This window comes from Diceros bicornis, chromosome 13 (genome assembly GCF_020826845.1).
Source record: "Diceros bicornis minor isolate mBicDic1 chromosome 13, mDicBic1.mat.cur, whole genome shotgun sequence".
In the NCBI taxonomy this organism is placed as follows: Eukaryota; Metazoa; Chordata; class Mammalia; order Perissodactyla; family Rhinocerotidae; genus Diceros; species Diceros bicornis.
In genome coordinates this window covers 26,154,854-26,176,074 of record NC_080752.1, presented here as the reverse complement: position 1 = coordinate 26,176,074, position 21,221 = coordinate 26,154,854, and the positions used below count along the sequence as shown (strand labels likewise).

General features: G+C 55.6%; 1 protein-coding gene across 7 annotated transcripts in view; it reads right to left on the bottom strand.

The window, feature by feature from the left end:
• Positions 1 to 21,221, bottom strand: part of KCNAB2 (potassium voltage-gated channel subfamily A regulatory beta subunit 2) — a 91,961-nt gene that overhangs the window by 26,504 nt on the left and 44,236 nt on the right. For 6 of the 7 annotated variants that reach the window (XM_058552752.1, XM_058552751.1, XM_058552753.1 and 3 more), the window contains one exon: positions 574 to 617. In XM_058552752.1, the coding sequence (XP_058408735.1) occupies positions 574 to 617 (44 nt within the window). Of the gene's footprint in view, positions 1 to 573; positions 618 to 17,252; positions 17,552 to 21,221 lie in introns of those variants that run through there. The other variant, XM_058552757.1, reaches the window with a different exon arrangement.

The following is a 21,221-nucleotide window of genomic DNA, read 5'->3' as shown; positions in this document are numbered from 1 at the left end:
GCTCGTCTTCCAAGGACACACCGCAGGGAGAGGGATGAGGGACGGCTCCCTGAAGATGGACGAGGTCTGACAGCCACGTGCTCACTCTTGCTGGGCAGTGTGTGTGTGTGTGTCTGTGTGTGTGTGTGTGTGTCGGGGGGAGGTATCGTGTGCACCGTGGAGGCGGAGGGACACCATGATTTGGGAACGGAGCTCACATTTTGGGAAAGAGGAAAAAGGACAAAATGTGACTGCCTTTCAGGAGGGATTCTGCCACGTAACAAAAGAGGCTGTCTGCCCGGCTCACCCAGGGTCAGGGTGCTTCTCCGATTTTTTGGTGTGGGGCAGGGGGCTATGTGCGCAAAGGGCCCCTGGTTCTTGCCCCGCCTCCCCTGCTAAGTCTGTATCTCTGTCCTCCTCCTTCTCTTAGAACCCCACTCCTTGTGGTTGCCATGGCAACCAAGCCCTGCCTGCCCACCATCCTGGCTCAGGGTGCAGCCCCCTCTGAGAAGTAGTTCCCTTCAGCCCTCGCCCAGCCCTCCTACAGCCCCTGCTTCCTTGGGTGGCGCTGGACCAAGGGACCCCCACACTCACCGAGCCCCAGGCAGGAGACCCGCAGGCCCGACTTGCCCAGGTTCCTGAAAAACAAGCATGGTGTGAGTTCTCAGTGGCCAGGGCAGGACCCGTCAGCCAGGCTCAGGCCCCCCACTGTTACCCATGCCAGCCCCTGAACCCCCCACCCCAGCCAATGCATCTTTTGAGGCTCTGAAGGCAAAGGGGACCTTTGGAGAGAGGCCTGCTGCTCCCCCGACCGGTGATAAAGGGCCATCTGCCCGCCTCCACCCCCCCACCCCCGCCGCCCACACACACACACAGCAGGGCACGGCCACGTTGCTGGGACAGGCCATACTGGGGACCACGCAGGCCTGGAGAGCCACTCCAGAGAGAGAATGATGGAATGGACGCCACCGTGTTTCATGGGCTGGAGCAAGATTCGCTGAGGCCTTGCTTGGGGTACCGGCCACGGGGCATCCTCTCATAAGAAGCTTCTCTTTCCATTTCTTCAGAGTGTCATGTTTGCAGTTTTGGGTATCTTTACTCCCTCTCTCTGAGGAGCAGAGCAGGAGAAGCTATTTCCACATCACCTGGGCCTCATGGCCCTCAGATCTGTCTCTCTGTGGTAGGAATGTGGGGGAGACGAGAGCTCCATTGTGGGGTGCCGGTTCCTGCACCAGGACGAGCCCCAGCCTCTGTTGTGAGCCGCAGCCAGGGCCACTCGGGAGGGCGAGATCCAGACACCCTGGCAGCGCACGCCCTGATCAGGCTCAGCAGCCACAGCTGCACGGGCTGCCCAGGGCTCCATCACGGGCCCATGAAGGTGCCTGCCGGATGCGGCGCATCCCAGGGTCCACGTGGATGGGCCGAGGGCTGTCATTAACACTCTTTGGAGGACATGGAGGGTGGCAGTGCCTTACTGGCACGCCCATCTGTCCTGGCACAGGCCGGCTGGGAGTCTGCGGGGCAGCAGCAGGTCAGGTAGTCCTCAAGCATCCTGTCACCGAGCCCCCGACAGCTCTGTGGGGCAGGCGCCTTCCTTTTCCTGATATTCCCATTTTACCGAAGAGCACACTGGGTCTGCCCAGGCGCCAAGGAGCTGGGATCCACCCAGGCAGGTGGCTCCGAGAGCACGCTCCCCACCACCCCCCACCCCATTTACGGGTGACACAGGATGTGATCTGCCCAGATGGTGAAGCTGACAAGTGCAGGGTGGGTGTCCTGGCCGAAGTTGGGGCCCTGACTCATCTGGGGTCGGACTCCACTTCCCTTATGGGATCCTGGTTGATGGGCTGCTCCTCTGGGGACCAGCCCGGGGTGCGACACACTTCTCTGCTGTGGGAAGTCAGAGAGCTTCGAGAGAGACAGTGCGTAAACCCCAGCCTCCTTCCCCAAGGACCCCCCTGCATTTCCCTGGGGCTGCCCCTCTTCTAACTTCAGTGGACGCTGTGTCCTTAGTTTCTCTACCCACCTGGCCCCCTGGGAAGGTAGCGTGGGGCCTGAGCCTGACCCACTCCCCTCTGACGCAGGCCCACTCTGACCCTCTGCAGCCTTGGTTTCCCTGGTTATAAGACCCCTGGATGCTGCCCGCGTCACAGGCGGTCTTTGGCAGGGGAAGTGGATATAATAGACTTGTAAGCAGTTTGAAAACAGTTTAATGTGTCTAATTTAAGGTAGTTCTAACCTGCCCGGCTTTCTTTTCAAATTTCCAATTAAAACCAGTCCAGCTGCTGGCCCACTGCTCCCACAGGGAGTGTTGGGATAGCTCCCTGAGTGAGGACACGACAGCAGCTGGCTTCTCTGCTGGGGAGGGGAGCGGATCGGGCAGAGGGTCTGAAGCCAGAGCTCAAATCCTGCTTTGACCTTCCTGGCTGTACGCCCCGGGCATGTCACGGAACGGTCTGCTTGATGCCTCAGTGTGCCCACCTGTAGAAGGGGCTCGCGATGCTGCCTCTCTCACGGGGGTCACCATGGTGATGAAATAAGATAACACATGTGCCCGGGGCACAGGGTCACAGGACACTGATTCTGCTTGTGCCTCGTTTCTGAGACAGCACAGAATACGGACAGTGGCCTTTCTCCTCATCCGAAAAACAACAGTGGACAAATCCAGTAGGCTTTAATATGACTGTGCTAGAAAGGGAACAGAGGAAGGTTCCGCTTGTTTTTCCCCTACAAATCAGTGAAATAATCTGATAACGCCCTCAGCATTGCTTGCATGTTCCAACCCAGAGAAACCTGGGTTTGTGCCTGCTGGAAAGAAAGGCACAACCAGGTCACCTCCGGACTCTGCGTCAGGCCAGGGCTATCTAGTGGTCAGGTCATTTTTCCCACGCTGGCTAGAAAGTACCTGCGATAAGAAATCAAACACTACTTAGAACCAGTCTGGTAATGCCGCAAAAAGGACCAAAGGTTCTCATCAGTGGTTCTTAACTGTTTTGGGGTCACAGACCCCTTTGAGAAATTGACTAAGGCCACGGAGCCCTTCCTTGGAAATGTGCATGGACGCAAAAACGCTTGGAACCTCGTCTTCAATGTTTGGGCGTTTGCAGAGCCTCAGGCCCCCTGGGTGCCTGGTCTGGATGAATCCAGGTGCCAGGAGGGGGGCTGAGCCTCTGCCTCTGCACAACCACCCCACTGAGTGTCCGTAGGGAGCAATTTCCTGGCCAGGCTCTGTCGAAGGCCCGGTTTTAGGTGGGTCTCCTGAAACTTCCCTTTTATTAGCATGGAGCCAAATGCCGGACGTGCTGTGTGTTCAGGGGGACAAACGGCTTTAGCAACAGACAGAGGACACGGAACACCAGGCTGAGCCCACCCCTGTCTGCAGCTGAAGAGGGGCCACCCCCTGCCCACCAGAAGGGGCTCCGAGTCTCCTCCCTTGCCAGGGCAGGGACCCGGGGCGTCTGTCTCTCCAGCTGCTTCTCCACCCACCGCCCACAGGAATACTTTAACAAAACTAGGACACCGTGCGATGCTGCAATCATCCCGCTCAAGTTGTTTCTGTGTTAAAATGATGGTATTAGTTCTGCCATCCGCTGCCAGCCTGGGGAGAAGGAACAAGAAGGGACAGGGTATCTCCAGGCTAAAAGCTTTATAAATACGGCTGCTCCGTGGGGGTGGAGACAACAACAAATTATAGCCTCGTCTGGACAGGGGCTGGCAACACGCTCAAAACTTTTAAGATGTGAAAATTGTTTCCTACAGACTTTTCTCCCCTAATTAAAACTTGACATAATGATAAAAGAGTTGGCTAAATCTCTAAAGCCAAATAACGTTTGTCTTCATTAATTTGCCTCATATCTCTCCTGTGGTCTGGAAACACGCTAACAAGGACTCACGGACTTAACCCTTGCCAGAGGAAAGCACGGATGCCCTTCACGCAGCCACTGGAGGCTCTGCCCCTTTAAACACTGCACCTCACACTCTGGGCAATTACAGATCCTTTGAAAAATAGCAGTTCAGAGCCTTTGACTTCAGCCATCTGGGCAGAGGACAAACATTTGATCAGGCGATGGAAAGCAACACGGCCTTGATGAGCTGCTTTGACGAATAAGAGGGCCAGGCCATTTTCCCGTCAGCTGTCGCTCTGTAGGGGGTTCTCTGTTCACAGGGCTGCCCCGCTCCCAGCCTCCCTAAGGTCAGGCCTGGGCTTCCCGGTCTTCATCTTACCACTGCAGACGGCAGCGCAGGGCCCCAGGGGTGCTTGTTGGTGTAACTCAGGGGTAAGAAGTCCAGGCCCTGGGGCCAGATCCCCGGGACTGAATGCTGGCTCCTGCCCTTACTCATGGGACTTGGTGTCGCCCCTCCCCCGCACCGAGCACCAGTTAGGCTCTCTGGCAAGAATGTGGCACGTTGGTGCGGCTCACACACCTTTGGTTCCCTTAACACCAACGATGATGGGTGTGGCTGGAGGCCTCCTCCTGGCCCTGGGGCACGCCACAGTGGACGGCCAGCTTTCTAAGGAGGTGGTCGGAGTGGGGTGCGGATCTGGATCAGGCCCTCTGCAGCCCACCTGCACCCCGGCTGTGGCCCTGGGACAGTCATTGTGGAGCAACCCCATGAGGCAGGTACCCCGTGGGGCAGGTGCCCCCTGAGGCTGGAACCCATGGGGCAGGTACCCATAGGGCAGGATGGTAGAGGTGCTCAGCAAGGGTGCCCAATGGTTTGGATTCTGGCTTCCATTTCAGCCGCTATGAAACCACACATCCTACTGGGGTATGACCCCACCTTCCTCCCCCAACACCGCCAAGAGAAGCTGGCCAGGCTCTGCCGCGTGGAAGGATAGACGGTCCCAGTTAGGAAGAGCTGGAGCTGGGATCTGAACCCAGGCCCTCAGACTGCAAACCCCCAGCCCATGGAGCACCTCCCTCTACTGCCCGTCTCGCCCCCTCTGCCTCCAGCATGTGCCACACAGGGGCCCACACATGTACACGCACAGATGCACACATGCACACACACAGATGCAAACACACATATGCACACACAGTGATCTTGAGCACTCAGGCTCTTGGAGACCTACTCCATGGATCTTAGGGTCCTGGGAGGGAAATCACGTTAGCAGCCACACTTTCCATTTACATAGGGCTTTATATTTTTAGAAATGGTCTCACTTGAATTAACTCCTTTGATGATCCTAGGATTGACTTAAAAGTTGCAGAGGGTAACAGGTATCTAAACTAAAAAATACACATTCTGTTTACTCCTAGCTTTTGATCCCCACTTAACAAAAGATACAAACCACCAGAACTTCTAGAATAGAGAATTCCATTCTGGATTGTCCTCACTGAGTTTAGAACAAAAACCTTTTACCGCAGAGGTTCATTACAGGATATCGAATGTCCCCCAAGGACCCAGGGAAGGAAGGGACACAGGTGCAGATGCAGAAGGACTCAGAGTTAGTCCAGAATTCCGCTCAAGGAGGCACGGGACTTATGACATGGTTATTTCCCATGAGGTCCAACTTTCGGGCATGGTTCTGGGGAGGTTAAGCTATATGTCTCAGTTGTTAGGATCCATTCTCTCAATACTTCTTGAGTTGGCAGCAACACCCGCTAGAAACCCAGACATTCTGCTCAAATATGACTAGAATCGGCCATGGCTTTTTCTAAGGCTGGTGGCTCATGTGACTCTTTGAGTCATTGAAAGCAGAGTTGTACCTGGCTCCTGTTTTGGACACACTTTCCTGTGAAACCTGGGAACCAGAGATGAACTCAGCTTTTGCAGTTTATGCAGATCATTTGTTGTAAGGACTCCCCTTTCCCCAAGCACACCGTTCTCAAAGCGCTAAGGGCTCAGGGTGCAGAGAGACTCACAGGGAGTAAGAAAGGCCAGACCCCCAGCAGGGTGCCCCCAGGGGGCCCTTTGCACAAAGCCAGGGCCCTCCTTCTCCTCCTGGGCGTATCCACCAAGCAGCCAGGCAAGGCCCTGGGTGGGGCAAGGGAGGGATGCAAGGAACAGCAGGAGGGGCCCTGCCCCCGGACACTGGCGCTTTGCACCCTCTCCATGTACAAGTCATGGCGAGGGAACCCGGAGCCAGGTAGGGGACTGACCCCAAGCAGAGGGACACACGACAGCCTGGGCTGAGCCATCAGCAGCAAACGCCAGATGCTGCTCTGTGCCCTGCAGAGCGTTAATTCTGCCCGTAGAGGAAGCCAGGCCTGGGGTCTGGCTCAGGTCAGAGAGGGAAGAAGAATTCCATCACAAGGTTCATCTGATAGTTCCTGACTATCAGACCAACGTTTGTCATGATGGCCTCACTGCAAAGACATGAGACCACCCGGGACATCTTCCGGAGTCCCGTGTGCCCAGGGGCAGGGCGGCGGGCCTGTGGCCAGTGCCCGGGGGTCCCCAGGAAGAGGAAGCATCACACACAGTGCAACATGGGGGGCTTGGCTATTGTATCCCACCCCCCATCCCTATAAAGGAAAGAAACAAGCAGAAGGAAGGGAAAGGGGTCCTCATGCACCATCTCCCCCTGCAACCGTGAAGAAAAGTGGGGTTGATCCCGAGCTTCAATTTTATTTCTCCCCCAGTCTACCCACTGAGCACTAGAAAGAGCCCCGCCTGGCCTCTCAGCATGCTGGCTGCCCAAGGCTGACAAGGGATTTGCGGATTTTATCGGCTATCCCAGATGGGGGTGGCGGGGAGGGCAGCCCCCCGCCCTGCACCGCGTACCTATATTTCATCCCTGGCTGCTTCATGCTGGCGTTGCCGGCGCTCGGGAGGCTCTGCACCGACAGCTGTCCCAGGCTCCGGGCCACCATGGCCACGGCGCGGAAGCGGCTGCGGGTGCCCAGGCTGGGGCTGCTGGCCGCCGGCCGGCCCAGCCGCTCATCGGGGCCCCGGCCCTTGAGGCCATGCTCTGAGCACACGAAGGACACCTGCATGCTGAGGCCAGGTACTCAGCTCCCGGCTGCGGGCCCCGTCCTTGCGGGCTCCGAAGTCATCTGTCCCCTAGAAGCCCTCCTCTGCCTGGGACAAGACTTTAACCAGAAGGCGGAGGAGATTTGAAGCATTCCTTCAGGAGGGAGGACTTCTGAAGGCAAGGACGTAGAGAAAGCCTGTGCAGCCTCCGAGGGCAGAGACTCAAAGTTCCAGAAACGTGTTAGAAAAGACCTTATCAGAGAGAACTTGGATGTCGAGTAGGGGGGTTGCCATCGTCTCTCCCTGCTCACATTTTTCTCGTCTCTTTGGGTCCTTCTTCTGCCACCACCCTGGTCTGGCTCTGGCTGCCTGAGTCTCCAGCCCCGCAGTGTCCGGTAGGGCTGGGCTGCGAGTTACTCCTGACAGATGAGTGACATCGCCGTCCTCTGACGGGAGACGGGAGAAGGGAGGGCGCCTTCCAGGGCGGCAGCCTGCGGGCTGAGCAGGCTGCTGTGACTGCTCTCCTGGGGCAGCGGCCTGGGGTCTCGGGGAGCAGCTGCTTCTCCAGGCTTCCCCGGGTCTCTCGGAGGGAGCCTGGCATCCAGCTCCTGGCTCTGCACACCAGGGACTGTTGGGGCTCCCAGCAAGTCAATTAGGTGACTGGTGAGAGGCACAGGAGGCATCTGGGGATTAATTATTAACGAAGCAGGATGCACAAGCCGCCTGCCCTGGCCGAGCCCTGGGAGGTTGGCACTGGCTGCTCCAGGCTGACAGCCGCCGGGCCAGGACGGGGACGAGGCTGGCCGGGTGGATGGCTGAGCTGTGGGCAGCTGGCTCCGAGAGGGGCAATGCCGGCTCTAGCCCGCTTTATCTGCTCGTGGTTCTTGCCCTGGAAAGGGGCTTCCCCCGGGACGTGGCACAAGGAGAAGCCAAATCACCAGAAATGTGGAGGAGAAAAGACCACTCTGTCTAGGTGATAACGACACAGGCAACCCAAGGAAAGAAACCAGGGGGTCAAGGGACCAGAGACCAGGGAAGTTCTAGCACTCCAGCACTCTGCACAGTATGTAGCTCAGCTGACGCTTTTAAATACTTCTGGAATAAATGAGTGAATGAACGAATGAATGAGTAAAGTCCCCCACCCTGCCCCAACCCCATCCTCCTTTCCCATACTCATGGGCTCAGGATGAACTGGGAACAAGGCTCTCCTGGAACAAAGCTCATGGGGTTTCCTGAAACCCAGAGAGATGCCCCCGTGGGCAGGGGGGCTGGCTTTACCCTCTGACCCTGAGCATTCCACTCTCGCCCTGCAGGATGGGCCGTGGCCAAGGCTGCCTTTTGGATCCTTTCTTCCCTGTGGGAGGGGCTGAGAAAGAGCACTGAATGGGAGGCAGGTGGGTCTAGCTCTGACTCTGCTGCAAATTCACTCTGTGATCACAGGTGGGTGTCCTGCCCTCTCTGGGCCTCCACTGACAAAATGAGGTGCATGGCCTGAGAAGCCACTTTGTTCCTCCCAGCTCAGCCCCAAAGGAACCTTCCACACCTGCTGGCTGTCCACCCTGTGCTCTCACAGGACCCAGAGAAGAATCCACCCAGAGATGTTCACGACAGATGGTGGCTGAACTTGCTCTCAGCCCTGGCCCTGGCTTTTTGACACAGAAGTCAAGAATAAAACCTTGTCTTGGTCCTGGTTGCCCTGCTCCTGAGTGTTCTCAGTCTCCACAAATGCACAGTAAGATCGTGTCTGCAAAACATTCATGCCCGGAAAACGCTCACGCCAGGGTCGGGTCCTCGGTACGTGCTCACAACTGGTACCTACTCCCATAAAATCTCTTTCAGCATAAAATAATGGCTTTCTGGTGGTGGGAGTCAGATAGGCCTATGTGTGAGATTCTCCTCCCACCCCCTGCTGGGAAGTGGACCCCTTTCATCCTCCCCAAGGGTACAGGCCTGATATGGCAGCAGGAGCCACCCCCTGAGGGTAGGACCCGGACCTGGGGACAGAGGGTTTGGGAGGGCCGAGCTGGTGCCTTTGCCAAGGGGGCCCTGGAAGGTCACAGATGCCACCTACAGAGGCCAGCGGGGGCCCCTCAGGACCCACAGGCCAGCTCTGCCTTCCTCTTCTACCTGCCCACAGAGGCCATAGGGCCTGGCTGGCCTGAGTCCCTGCACTCAGGGAAGGCTGGGGCACTCCCTGAGTCCCTCGGGTAAGGGGTGATGGGAAGGTGAAGGGCAGCCTGCAGTGCTGACCCCATGTGCCAGCTGAGCCCCTCCACGAGCTGGACCCTGGCACTAGAAGACGACAAGCCATGGCCTTCTGGAAGCCCATGGGCCTGCCACAGAGGCCACAGATGGCAGAGACTCTGCCTCTGGCCTCCCAGGGCTCATAGAGCTCATAGTCTGGGGCAGGGTTGCTCAACACCTGACCAAGATGCCAGGGGAGCTTGCTACAAATGCAGATTCCCGGGCCCCACCCAGACCTACTAAATCAGCAGCTCTGGGGCTGGGCCTGGGAAGCTGTGTTTTTATCAGGAGCTTCGAGTGGTGCTATGTACCTGGCCTAGGGGATATAGAAATCCCCTACCCCAATCTTCCTTATGCATTTCTCTGTGCTCTGGCAAACTGCCAGATCCCACAAGGGCTGGCATCTTACTATTCCTCAGGGTTGGCTCTTAACCGGATAGTGTGCTTTAAGCAGCACCGAGTTAACTGAGATCCACAAAGACTTAGTCACCACAGTGACTTAGTCACTAAGTCACCACCCAACCCAGCAATTCCACTCCTAGGTATGTGCCCAGAGAGCTGAAAACAAACGCCCGCACAAAAACTTGAGCACAAATCTCCACAGCAGCATTATTCATGATAGCCAAAAAGTGGAAACAACCCAAGTGTCCATCAAGTGAAGAACGGATAAACAAAATGTGGTGGATCCATAAAATAGAATGTTCTTCAGCCATACAAAGGAATGAAGCACTGACACATGGTACAACATGGATGAACCTTGAAAACACTATGCTGAGTGAGAGAAACCAGTCACAAAATTATGAAGGAAACCAGTCACATAGTGTATGATTCCATTTATAAGAAATGTCCAGGATAGGCAAAACCATAGAGCCAGAACGTAGATTAGCGTTTGCCAGGGGCTAGGGGGAGTGGGGATTGGAACGTGATAGCTGATGTGGGTATGGGGTTTCTTTTTGGGGTGATGAAAATTCTAAAATTCATTGAGGGGATTTTTGCACAACTCTATGAATATACTAAAACCATTGAATTGTATACTTTACAGGGGTGTATGGTATATGAATTGTATCTCAATAAAGCTATTACCAAAAAAAAAAAAGTCACCTGCCTCAAAAGCCTCCGGGCCTTCACTCTTGCTGTTCCCTATGGGAGTGCCCTTCCCGTTCTCTGCCTGTGAACTCCTTGTCACCCTCTGGTGTCAGCTCAGATAGTACACACGGTGTGAAGCCAGCCTCCAAGCACCAGTAACCTCTCCCCCCACCAAGGGCCCCCAACCACTCTCCCCAGAGATACCAGGGGGCTGGCCCCAACTGCTGGTTCCCCTCGCAGAAGCACCCCTCCCAGACAACAGCAGGAGTCAAGCCCTCTCTCCCTCAGGACTCCAGCGCAAGGCCCTGATAGAATCCCAGCCCTCGCTCCATCCCACAGTAACGTGTGTGGGCACGATGGGAATGGACATGTGACCTCAGAGCTCTCCAAAAGAGAATCCAGGACAAACATGTGCTGTACCAGCCGAGAACGGCCAAGCGGAGAAGGTAGGCAGTGGGTTTTTAAAGGCTGGCCAGAGGCTGTAACTTTCCATTTGCCCAAAAGAGGGGTCACGACCCATAATATTCTCAGAAAGTCTCAAGAATTAGACAAGAGTGGGGAGCTAGCTGAAAGCTTAGAACCTTGATCTGAACTTGCCACAGTTAAATGTCACCGCAAAAGGGTCTCTCCTCTCAAGCGTCTTTAGGCGGAGAAGACGGTGAATCCCGGACCGCGTTGGTCGACTTGAAATGGGCTTCAGGCAGAAACATCGAGCGTGGATGGTTGATTTTGATCCACGGAAATTTTTGGGTTCTTTTTCTGCCTCTCTAGTACTTGCTGTTGTTAAAATGAAGCAGCCAGTTCCTGCCTCAGCCACCGCAATTAAGTGCTCTGCTCTGTGTCCACGGAATGCCACTAAAGAGAGCCTCCTGGAACAGAAACTTCCGGTGCAGCCGCCCGGGATCTACCCCAAACCACACCTGCCCCAGAAGGGCTTGAGGAGATGGGAAAGCTGGGACCCAGCCAGATCCTTCCCCCAAGATGGCGATAGGCTCACAGTGGGAGGGGACGGACACCCTCCCTGCACAGAAGGAGGCCTGTGGAGGCCTCGAGGCCTGAAGTAGAAGTCTTAAAGGTGGCTTTTAAAAGCACAGACTGCAGCAGCAACTCAAGAGTGAGGATGGACAGCTGTGTGCCTCCCCTGTAGTTGTAAGGCCGCCCCCACTGTACTGAACAGAGCCTGGTTTGCACCCAAACGTGACTCCCTGCCCAAGGTGGGGGCGGCTACAGGAGATTTGGGGGCCGCCTCAGTGGAGCAGTGGGATGCGAGGAAGTTTCTAAGAGCAAAGGGTAGCAGAGGGGTGGCCTTCCTTGAGGAGGTGTCATCTGGTAGGTAAGAGCGGAAGACCCCCTGGGGGCCGAGTGCTGTGGCTGTAGCTTCCTCCAGGAGCTCATACCCCAGTTATGTCCAGTGCACACACCCTAAAAGGGGAAAATGTCGAATCCGCTTCGAATAGGCCCCTTTAACTTCTTAGTTGCTGCCATGGACCACGAGATTGTGGCCAGCCCCAAGTAGGCGCTTCTCCGGCCTTTTCTCTCTTCATCCTCAGAAGCACCTCTGAGGTGTAATAATACCAACAACAACGGCCACAGGGCTAACACATGGTGCTCGCCAAGCAAGCCTCTGCACCGAGCGCTTTGTGAGCAGCTCACTGAACTCCCACAACCATCCAGGTGGGCCCTGTGATGGCCCCGTCCACACTCGGGGAAACTGAGGCACAGAGAGGCCAGTAAGGAAGGCTAACGCTGGGTCCACCCTCACGGTACAGAGGCGGTGTGGGGGTGGGAGGTGAGCAACAGCTGGGCTGCCCCTCCCGCTGCAGAGCTCCTGTTCCCAGACCCTCAGATTAAGGGACGAGGGCAGGGGGCAGTCGCCGGGCACTGCTTGGTGCTGTCTGCAGATCTGATTGAGGTGGGCGAACCCCTGCCTTTCCAGGGGGACAATGGAGAACCAATCTTCCAGGGTCCCCATCCCTGCCCAATCAGAAGAGCCTCTTGGGGCGGATTCCCCCACATCGCCAGGCAGGGGCGTGGGGATCCGTACCACTGACAGGTATGCCCCCTGGTTGCCGTGGCCAGGCCAACATGGGAAACGCTGAGCTGCATCGTGAATAGGTTACAGAGCTCTCCACCAGCGGACGTCAGGACGGCTGCAGCTCCCCCTGTTCCCCTCAGAGCGGCCTGCCAGGGGAGGTGGGGGCTGCTATGTCCCTTTAAGGCAGGGCAGCAGGGCTGGAGAGGTCCGGGACCTGCAGAGGGATGGCTGTCTCCAGGCCTGGGACCACCGCCGGGCCCCAGCATGGCAGCCGCCGCCAGCAGAAGCAGTCTGGCATGAACAGAGGCCACGGGCAGCTGACACTGTGGTCCTGGTCAGGCCCTCCACGGAGACCCACGAGAGACCCACGTCTGCTGGCTGGCTTCCTCCCAGCCCCTGCTTGTGGCCTGGCAGCTCTTCCAGAATGACTGGCTGGTCTCACCAGCTCCCTGCTTTAATCCCTTCCCTTTCTCCACATCTGCTTGTGGTCCACATGGGCGTGAGCTGCATCTCCAAGAGCAACTGTGCACACTTGTGAGATTCCCAGCCTGGTGTTTCTCTCCCACCAGGAGCAAGTCTGGAGTTTAGAATTATGTCATGATCTTATTTAGTCCTCAGGACAATTTTGTGAGGAATGACTATAGTCGCCACTTTCCAGATGGGGACACTGAGACATGGAGAGAGCAGGTGACTTGTCCAAGGTCACACAGGTACCGGCGGGGAGCCAGGATTCCTCACAAAACACTCATTGAAGTCCCCGCAGGCTCAAGGAGCTGAGTCAGCCCTTGGGACCTGTTGTGGGTTGAAATGTGCCCCCCAAATATCTGCTGAAGTCCTAACTCCTGGTGTCCTTATTTGGAAATAGGGTCTTTGTAGAAGTAATCAAGTTAAGATGAGGTGGTGATGGATTAGGGTGGGCCCTAAATCCAACGACTGTTGTCCTTATCAGGAGAGACAGATTTGGAGACAGACAGACACACACAGAGGGAAAACAGCCCTGTGATGACAGAGGCAGAGACTGGAGTGGTGCAGCCTCAAGCCAAGGAACACCACAGATGGCCTGCAGCCACCAGAAGCTAGAAGAGGCAAAGAGGGACCCTCCCCTAGAGCTCTCAGAGGGAGAACGTCCTTGCCGACACTTCGATTTTGGACTCCAGAACTGTGAGAGAATAAATTTCTGTTGTTTTAAGCCACCGTTTGTGATACTTTGTTATGGCAGCCCCAGGAAATGATACAGGAACTTTCTCAAGGTGCACCTGTCCCCACTTAGCCTCCTAGACTGTCCACCCACCGTCCCTCTCCAGCCTCCGCTCCTGCCCACAGTGTCCTCCTTCCCATCTGTCCTTTAAGACATACCTGGATTCTCAGCTCTTCCAGGAAGCCTTCCCTGACTGGCCTAGCTGGAAATGATCTCCTGTAGATAACCAAGCAACTAGGTAGAGTCTGTTCAATGAACTTCACTACACATCAAATACCGTCTGGTGATCTTCCTGGCTCATGGTGAGAAATCGCAAGCAGGCAGGACTCCTGGCCCTGCCAGGGGCTCACGACCGAGGCTCCCCACCCAGGGCTCCCTGCCCTCCTCGTCTGTGCTGCATTAGGGGCTCAGCTGCAGCTCTCAGGCCTGTTGTCACGAAAGCAGCAGGAAGGAAACACATTTTACAGGGGAATATTCTGGAAAGTGGGTTAAGACCAAGACCACTCAACACGATCCAGCTAATACTTCAGAGGCTTGGAATGTTCTAGTGCTGGGAACACACAAAGGCCCTGCTCTCAGTGGGGTGCAGATGGGCAAAGACAAGGTAAGAGAGATAGTGGGAGGTATGAGGACGACCAGAGGACAGGACAGTGGGCTTGAGAGTGACTCATTAAGCATTTCTTTACACTAGGTGGTGGGAAAGTCTCTTTGGGGACTAAGATGTGAATGACAGGAGGGAGCCAGCCATGTCAAAATCTGGAGGATGTGCCTTCTAGGCAGAGGGAAGAGAATGTGCAAGGATGGAATGAACTCGTATGTTCGAGATACAGAAGGGAGGAGCATTCTGAGTGGGAGGGAGACAGGTCCAAGCTGAAATCAGGGGCAGGTATGGGCCATGCAGGGCCTTGTGGGGAGTTTGGGTTCCTTCCTGGTGCCATGGGGGAGCAGAGGAGGAACACAGCTGAGCCAAGGCCCGGTGTCCAGCTGGCACGGTGCGGGCCCAGGCCACAGCTGCTGCCCTGTCTCAGGCCATGTCTCTGGACCCTCCATCACTACAGCCAGGTGGACACGGGAAGGAGGAGCTTACATGGGGATCGTGCAGATTTAAAAATTCAGTGCATTTGTTTTAAACAGCAAGAGTTGAGGACAGTTAAAAACAAATGGGAGAAGCTGAAAAGAAAGCTTTTTCCCCAGCTGCAGGCTCAGTTCAGCCGATAACACGTCCGGCCAGTGGCGTGGGTGTCTTTGCTCCACCGAGCATCACCTATCTGGAGGCATCACCTTTTTCATATTACTATTTAAGACCAAGTTTAACTGAGTCCTGGCCCAGATGCTGATGGGGATGTTAACTGCGGAACAGCATTTATCTGGAATCTTTAATAACTGGTGGCGTTAGTTAGGGAGGCCCTGTTTCCAGACAACCAACCCCCCCTGGATGCAGCAAGATGAAATCCACCAGATAAAGAAAGGCCCGCAGGTGTGACAACCTCTGGCCCATCAAATGCGAAAGGTGCCACCAGTGGTTTTCTTGTTTCTCCCACCCAGTTTTCCCAGGGTATTTCGGCCCCAGTTAGTTCTGCATGTTTCAGATGCCACACAGACCTTTTCCTGGGGTGTCAGGCACATAAGAGATTCGTCCCCATCCCCTCCACCCACCCCCTGCCAGCTGTGCTAGTGTCTTGGGGCTGCCATAACAAAGTACCACAAACGGAGGGGCTTCAAACAACAGAAATCGATTCTCTCACAGTCTGGAGGCCAGAAGTCTGAAAGCTGAGTGACAGCAGGGCCACACTCTCTCCGAAGGCTCTAGGGGGGATCTTTCCTGCCTCTTCCAGCTTCTGGTGACTGTAGGCAGTCCTTGGCTTGTGGCCATATCCATCCAATCTCTGCCTGCACTGTCACATGGCCTCTCCCTGAGTGTCTTCACATGGCCTTCTTATAAGGACACCAGTCACTGGGTTTACGGCCCACCCCATTCCAGTAGGACCTCATCTTAACTAATGACATCTGTAATGACCCCATTTCTAAATAAAGTTTCGGGTGGAGATGAAATTTTGGGGCACACGATTCACCCTGGTGCACCCTCTATCACAAATCATATTCAACGGAGGGAGCTGGGGTCTTCCTAGGGGGAGGACAAACTCTGGCCACCCCGCCTCATCCCTACAGCTCTCCGCCGTCCTCACTTAGGCCAGGCCACTCAGGCCTTCTCTCTCCAAAAGTACGCCTGTCTCCCTGGCCCAGAAGGGTCTGCCGCATATCTTCAAATGTCCCCTTTCAGATGGCTGGGGTCTCTGGCCCAAGTCGTCCCCGGCTCCCCTTACTCCCTTAGGTGTCCACTTGCTTTCTCTCTGCCTCCCCCGTTGAGGAAGCGATATCCAGGATGGGGACGCTGTCTGTCTTGTCCATGTGGCATCTGGCACACCTGTTCCCTGGAGCCAGGTAGATCCTCAATAAACACTTGTTGAATTAATCAAAAGTATCAATGACTTGCCAAAAAAAAGAAAAAATGCAGAGTCTCATCTCCCTTTTGAGAAATTTCCATCAGAATTAGGAGCTCGTTGGGGCCAAACTAGCTTCCCTTACAGCTGGAGTTAGAATACAAAGCCTTAAGGATTCTGCCATCTAATGGACTCACAGCAGAAGTGTTTTGTTGCTTTAAATGACAACCACATGTTCAAACAATCAGCCGAAGGCCCAAACACATTGTCCATAGGAGAAATGTTAAAGCCACAGGCTGGTCACTCTACTCTCCAGAGAACAGCCGATAACCCCAGGGGCCTGTTAGATGGAAGCTAAAGATTTCAAGTCGCCAGATGAAATACAGGACATCCAATTAAATCTGAACTTCAGACAAACAACGAAAAATGTTTTAGTATATGTGGGACATACTTATACTAAAAAAATAAACTCACTGTTCATTTGAAATTCAGATTTAACTGGGCATCCTGTATTTTATTTGCGGAGAGGGTGTTCTCTGGCCAACTGGCTCTGGCAAGGGCTTGTCCCTGGGAGGCGCAGGAATAAAGCTGCATATATGCAATTTATAACGGAAAATGCAAGCTCCAGGGCTCTCTGGCTGCTTTCTGAGGCTCCCAGAGGAGAAAGTAGGCAGGCCGGAGTACTGTCCCAGACGTTGATTTCAACAATGAGCAAGCTAAAGAGAATGTCCTTCTGAGGTTCCCAGGAAATTAAGCCCCACATGCCTGTCCCCTGGAGAACACAGGGTCATTTAATCCACAGCCTTCACCATCACAGTTACAGGCGGAGCTGCAGCAAGCAATTCAGAGGCCACCTGTTGAAACCACTTCCCACGAGGACAGCTCAATTTAAGGATGGAAAGGAGGGGACCATGTCTTTGCCCCCACAACCCAACCCGGGTTTCTGGCGCCAGGTAGGGTTTGTCATTAGAGATGACGAATTGAGGTATTTTCCCTAATTCATGTTTAGTTAACTCCTAACAATTAATTTGTCTCAGCAACGTTGCAAGAAGACAAATGAAATAGCACGTTTACCCCTGCTGCAAAGTTTTTTCAAGAAACCACATTCTTTTCCCACGGAGAATATACCAAACTTAACGGTGCTTTTCTTTGGAGGATAGGACTGTGCAAACTTTCATTTTCTTCCTTTATACATTTCTATATGCTTGGCATTTTTAAACACAAAATATTGACCCTGACATACGGTAAAGTTGTTTTCATGTTTCCTGGGCTTCTCTCTCTTGCAGCACCTGCCTCGGGCCTCCTGCCACGTCCAGCGTACTTCCCGCCCCAGCCCCAGCCCAGCCCTTACCGGTACTTCATGCCCGTGCGCCGGGCGGTGCAGCCATCCAGGGAGAGGCCGTGCATGCGGAGGAAGCTCTCCATGTTCCTGGCCTGGGCGGCCGCCCGCACCTCCCGCAGCCGCTGCAGCTCTAGTGTGTCGGTCTGGCGGACGGGGTGCAGGGCCCAATCAGAGTGACACCTGCTGCTCACGCTCCTCAGGCTCTCGCTGTACGTCATGGACAACATGGTACCGCCTGGCCTGGGAGCCACCACTGTCCAGACGGGAAACGCCGGGTGGCGACGGGTTAGAGAGCGTGCTGCTGCCCCCAGGGCCCGGGCTGGATGCTGGCCCCAGGGCAGCGGTGGCTGCAGAGACACATCCTCCAACTAGAGCAGCCACCAAGGGGTCTTGATGCCCAGGGACGAGGCCAGGCCCCTGGATGTAAATACTTCTTGGCATGAGATTCTCAGTCCTCAAAGCTGGCCGGGAGCTCTGGCTAAGCCGCCCTCTCCCCCCGACACCCGTGAGTCAAGCACAGGCGAAGCCACATTCCAGGCGGGAGAGCTCAAAAGTGCTCCAAATGAACACAGGGGCACAGGGAGCATGCAGAGAGCAGAGCCCCCACAGCCGAAGACCCGACATCACGGTGCTCTCTGGAGGCGTTCCCAGAGTAAAACCCGTGAAGGGCTGTCCCCGGGAAGCAGCACACCTGTCACTGAAGCAGACTCCAGTGTGATTAGGCCGGGGGTGCCTCAGCCCACATGCCAGGGGGCCCTGCCCCAGGAAGACCCTGCTCATTTGTTCCAAGCCTTGTAAAGGGAAGTGCTATCCATACACATTCTCTGCTTGTAGAAAGCGCCATTGCACAGCAGAGTTCTCAGGGCGCCACGCTCCGTGATAACTATGTCACAATCCACGAAGTTTTGCAATAGAAACACTGAGCAGGATGCATTTAAGGAGAGGGGTAAAGAAGGGGGAATAGGCTTAGTATGGATGAGGAAATTTCAAAGCTTAAATGTTAAGCACCATTGCTAAATAGTCATCCTAAACAATGTCTGCACGCTCTTGGAAACTAAAGACAACATACATGTCCATTGATGGGGAAACTGGTTACGTAAATGACAGTCCAGCCACATCATGGAAATCTGTGCTGCCATCGAGAGAGGTGTCTCTACACAGACTGATATTCAATGAGTCCTAAAAGACAGTGGGAAAAAGGCCAGGGGAAGAAGTGTGTGCATGGGACGCTACCATTTACTGTGTGTGAATTCATGTGCATAAATGAGTGCATCAACGAAGGGTGGCATCATGACTGGCATCTACATCCTGCAGCATCTTTGACCGGGCAACAAAGACACGGCCCCAAGGGGCAGAGGTGGCCTACAATCCAGGGACTCCTCCTGCACCTGACCACAGCCCTCCACCCTGGCGCAGCTGCCTGCACGGTAGCCCCAGCATAGTCACTGACGACAGAGGTGAGATGGAGTTACCCTTCCCGCAGGGTCAGCTGCAGAGCGGGGTCCCGGAGCCCAGCCCTGGGAGTTGGAGGAACCAGCACTGTCCCGACCTCTGCTCCGAGGGAGAACAAATCCGATTATCCCTGGGAAGGGCTGGAGGGGCTGTCCCGGGAGCAGAGGCAGCTGCAGAGGCTGTGGCTCGGTCCCTGAGTGTGGAGGTGGTGGAGCCGCCTGGGCTAGCCACACTCCATATCCCCTTTCCTGCTGCGGTTTTTGTCCACGGCACGTGTCATCATCTAACGTGCTGGAGTCTCCTCTAATCATCTTGTTTGTTGCATCTGATCCCCCTGAAGGTCAGGTCCAGGCAGGGGGCACTCTTCTGTCTGCTTTTGTTGCCGCCTGCTCAGTGCCCGCAACACTAACTGGGCATTTCCCTGCCAGTGCCCGGCAGCACCTGGGGGGGCTGGGTTGGCTCCCTGACTCAGGCACAGCTCTCCGCAAGCTGCCTTCTCCTGGGGGGTGGGGGGCCCCTCGGCCAGGACTCGCATTCACTGTGGCTCAGGTCCAAGGGAAGGGGCCTGCAGGGCCCAGGACTTCTGGCGTCCCCCAGAGGTTTGGACTAAGGTCTCTGATGGACACTAAAGCAGGCAGGGATGTCCCTGGTGTAAAAATCCCCCCTTTCTGGGAGAATCACTCTGGGGGCAGTAGAAGGGCACGGGGCTCCAGGGTGGGGGTTTGTCTCAGGAAATGGTGCCACGGAAGCCCACAGACAGCAGCTCCCTCCCTCCCACCCCCTCTCCAAGTGCACACAGGGCAGCATCAGGCAGCTGCTTCAGAGGCCGCTGGCCGTGTGGTGGGGTGAAAGCAGACCAATCCTGGCTTCCGGGGGGTCCATGTTCAGAGAGAAGACCAGCTATGCAGCCTGCAGCTGCAGGAGCTCACCCAAAAAGCAGGACCCACCTCAGATGAGCATTCCTAGCCAGGCCCAGCCAGGCCGAGATCAATAACCATTAGCTTTCAAGTCATCACCCACCAAAAGCAACCCTGGTCTGGTCTGGCTCTGGAAATCTAGCCAAGGCCCTGGGGCTGGGATGACAGTGTGGCTAAGCAGCCAGGTTTCGGGCAGGGGCACCCACTCAGGGCTACCTAGTCAGACATCTCGACCACTCCAAGCCTCAGTCTCCACGTCTGTGAAGTGGGACAAGCGGAGGCCTATTGCATAGGCTGCCTCGGGCTGCAGAGGACCAGCTGGACATCTGGGCAGGGGATGGTGTTGCAGCGGGAGCTTGCTGCACGCGGGGAGGTGGCCACCAACAACAAGGCGTGGCATGTGACACCAGTAATGATAGCTGGTGTCGGGACAAAAATACACAAGACAGGGTGGCAGGGGGGATGGGGCCTCCCGAGAGGGTACACATGAGCATGGGCCTGAGTGCTACGAGGAAGCTGTGCGGATACCAAATATCACTAGAAAATGTTGAATAGGATGAAACGTCTCACGGAGAGCACACGTTCCTAATGAGACGGGTGCAGGACAGGTGCGGCCAGGATCTGGAGGGCCCCTCTCTGTGGGGCTGGGCCTCCTCTGCTGTGACCCTTCCTCGGGAGGGCCTGCGGGTGGGGCGGGGCCACCTGCAGCATGGAGGGAGCCCAGAGCCTCCTGCTGCGAGGGTCCTGTGGAGCCAGGGCAGGTTCCAGCCAGGAGATCTGTGGGAGAAGTGGGGCGTGGGCACAGCAAAAGAGGGGCTGGGAGATGTTCCTCCTGCTAAGGTCCTCAAGGGAGGCAAGACCCCCCAGAGCAGGAAGGACACAGAAGGCACAGTGGGACTTGACGGTCACCAGTGCCACCGGTGGGAGAGGACAGAAGCCAGCTCCCCGGACTTCCTCACACTGGGGCCTATTCCCGCTGCCTCTCAAGGCAACTCGAGCAGGGCTGGGTCCTTGGATGAAGGGTCCCCAGGAGGACACTGCCGGCAGAAGGGAGGGCAAGCCCACGCTTGGGGCTTCTGCCTCGGCCCTCTGGCTTCTCAGAGCTTAAAGCACAGTGACACTGACCTCTCGCTGCTCCTCCTCACCATCCTGCCGCCCATCCCCAGCTCAAGGAAAATCAGCCCCCTCCTCAATAGCCATTGCTAATTACGCGGCGCCTACTGCTTCTGTAGCCTGCCTTTTGCAAATCTATTCTTGCAGACTGGTGGGCTCGGGGGAATTCACGTGAATGAACACCATGACATGGAAACACGAAACAAAGACATTAACCTCATTAAGTCAGTGGAAATCACGACCTCTCTGAAGAGCCTTCCACCTGGCGCTGCTGAACTGTGGTCTGTTTACTGACAGCCACCAAAGCATGAGACGCGAGGTGTGGAAGGAATCCTGAACATCTCTTTTAAACGGCGACATCTGCCTCAATGTCAGAGAAACCAGCCAGAGTTCCTGAAAGCGGGAATGCGAGGGGAAGCGGCATCATTCCAAGCGAGGCTCTACAATGCACGGCATCGCGTCAGGGCAGAAACGAAACGATTTTTGCTGGAGAGCA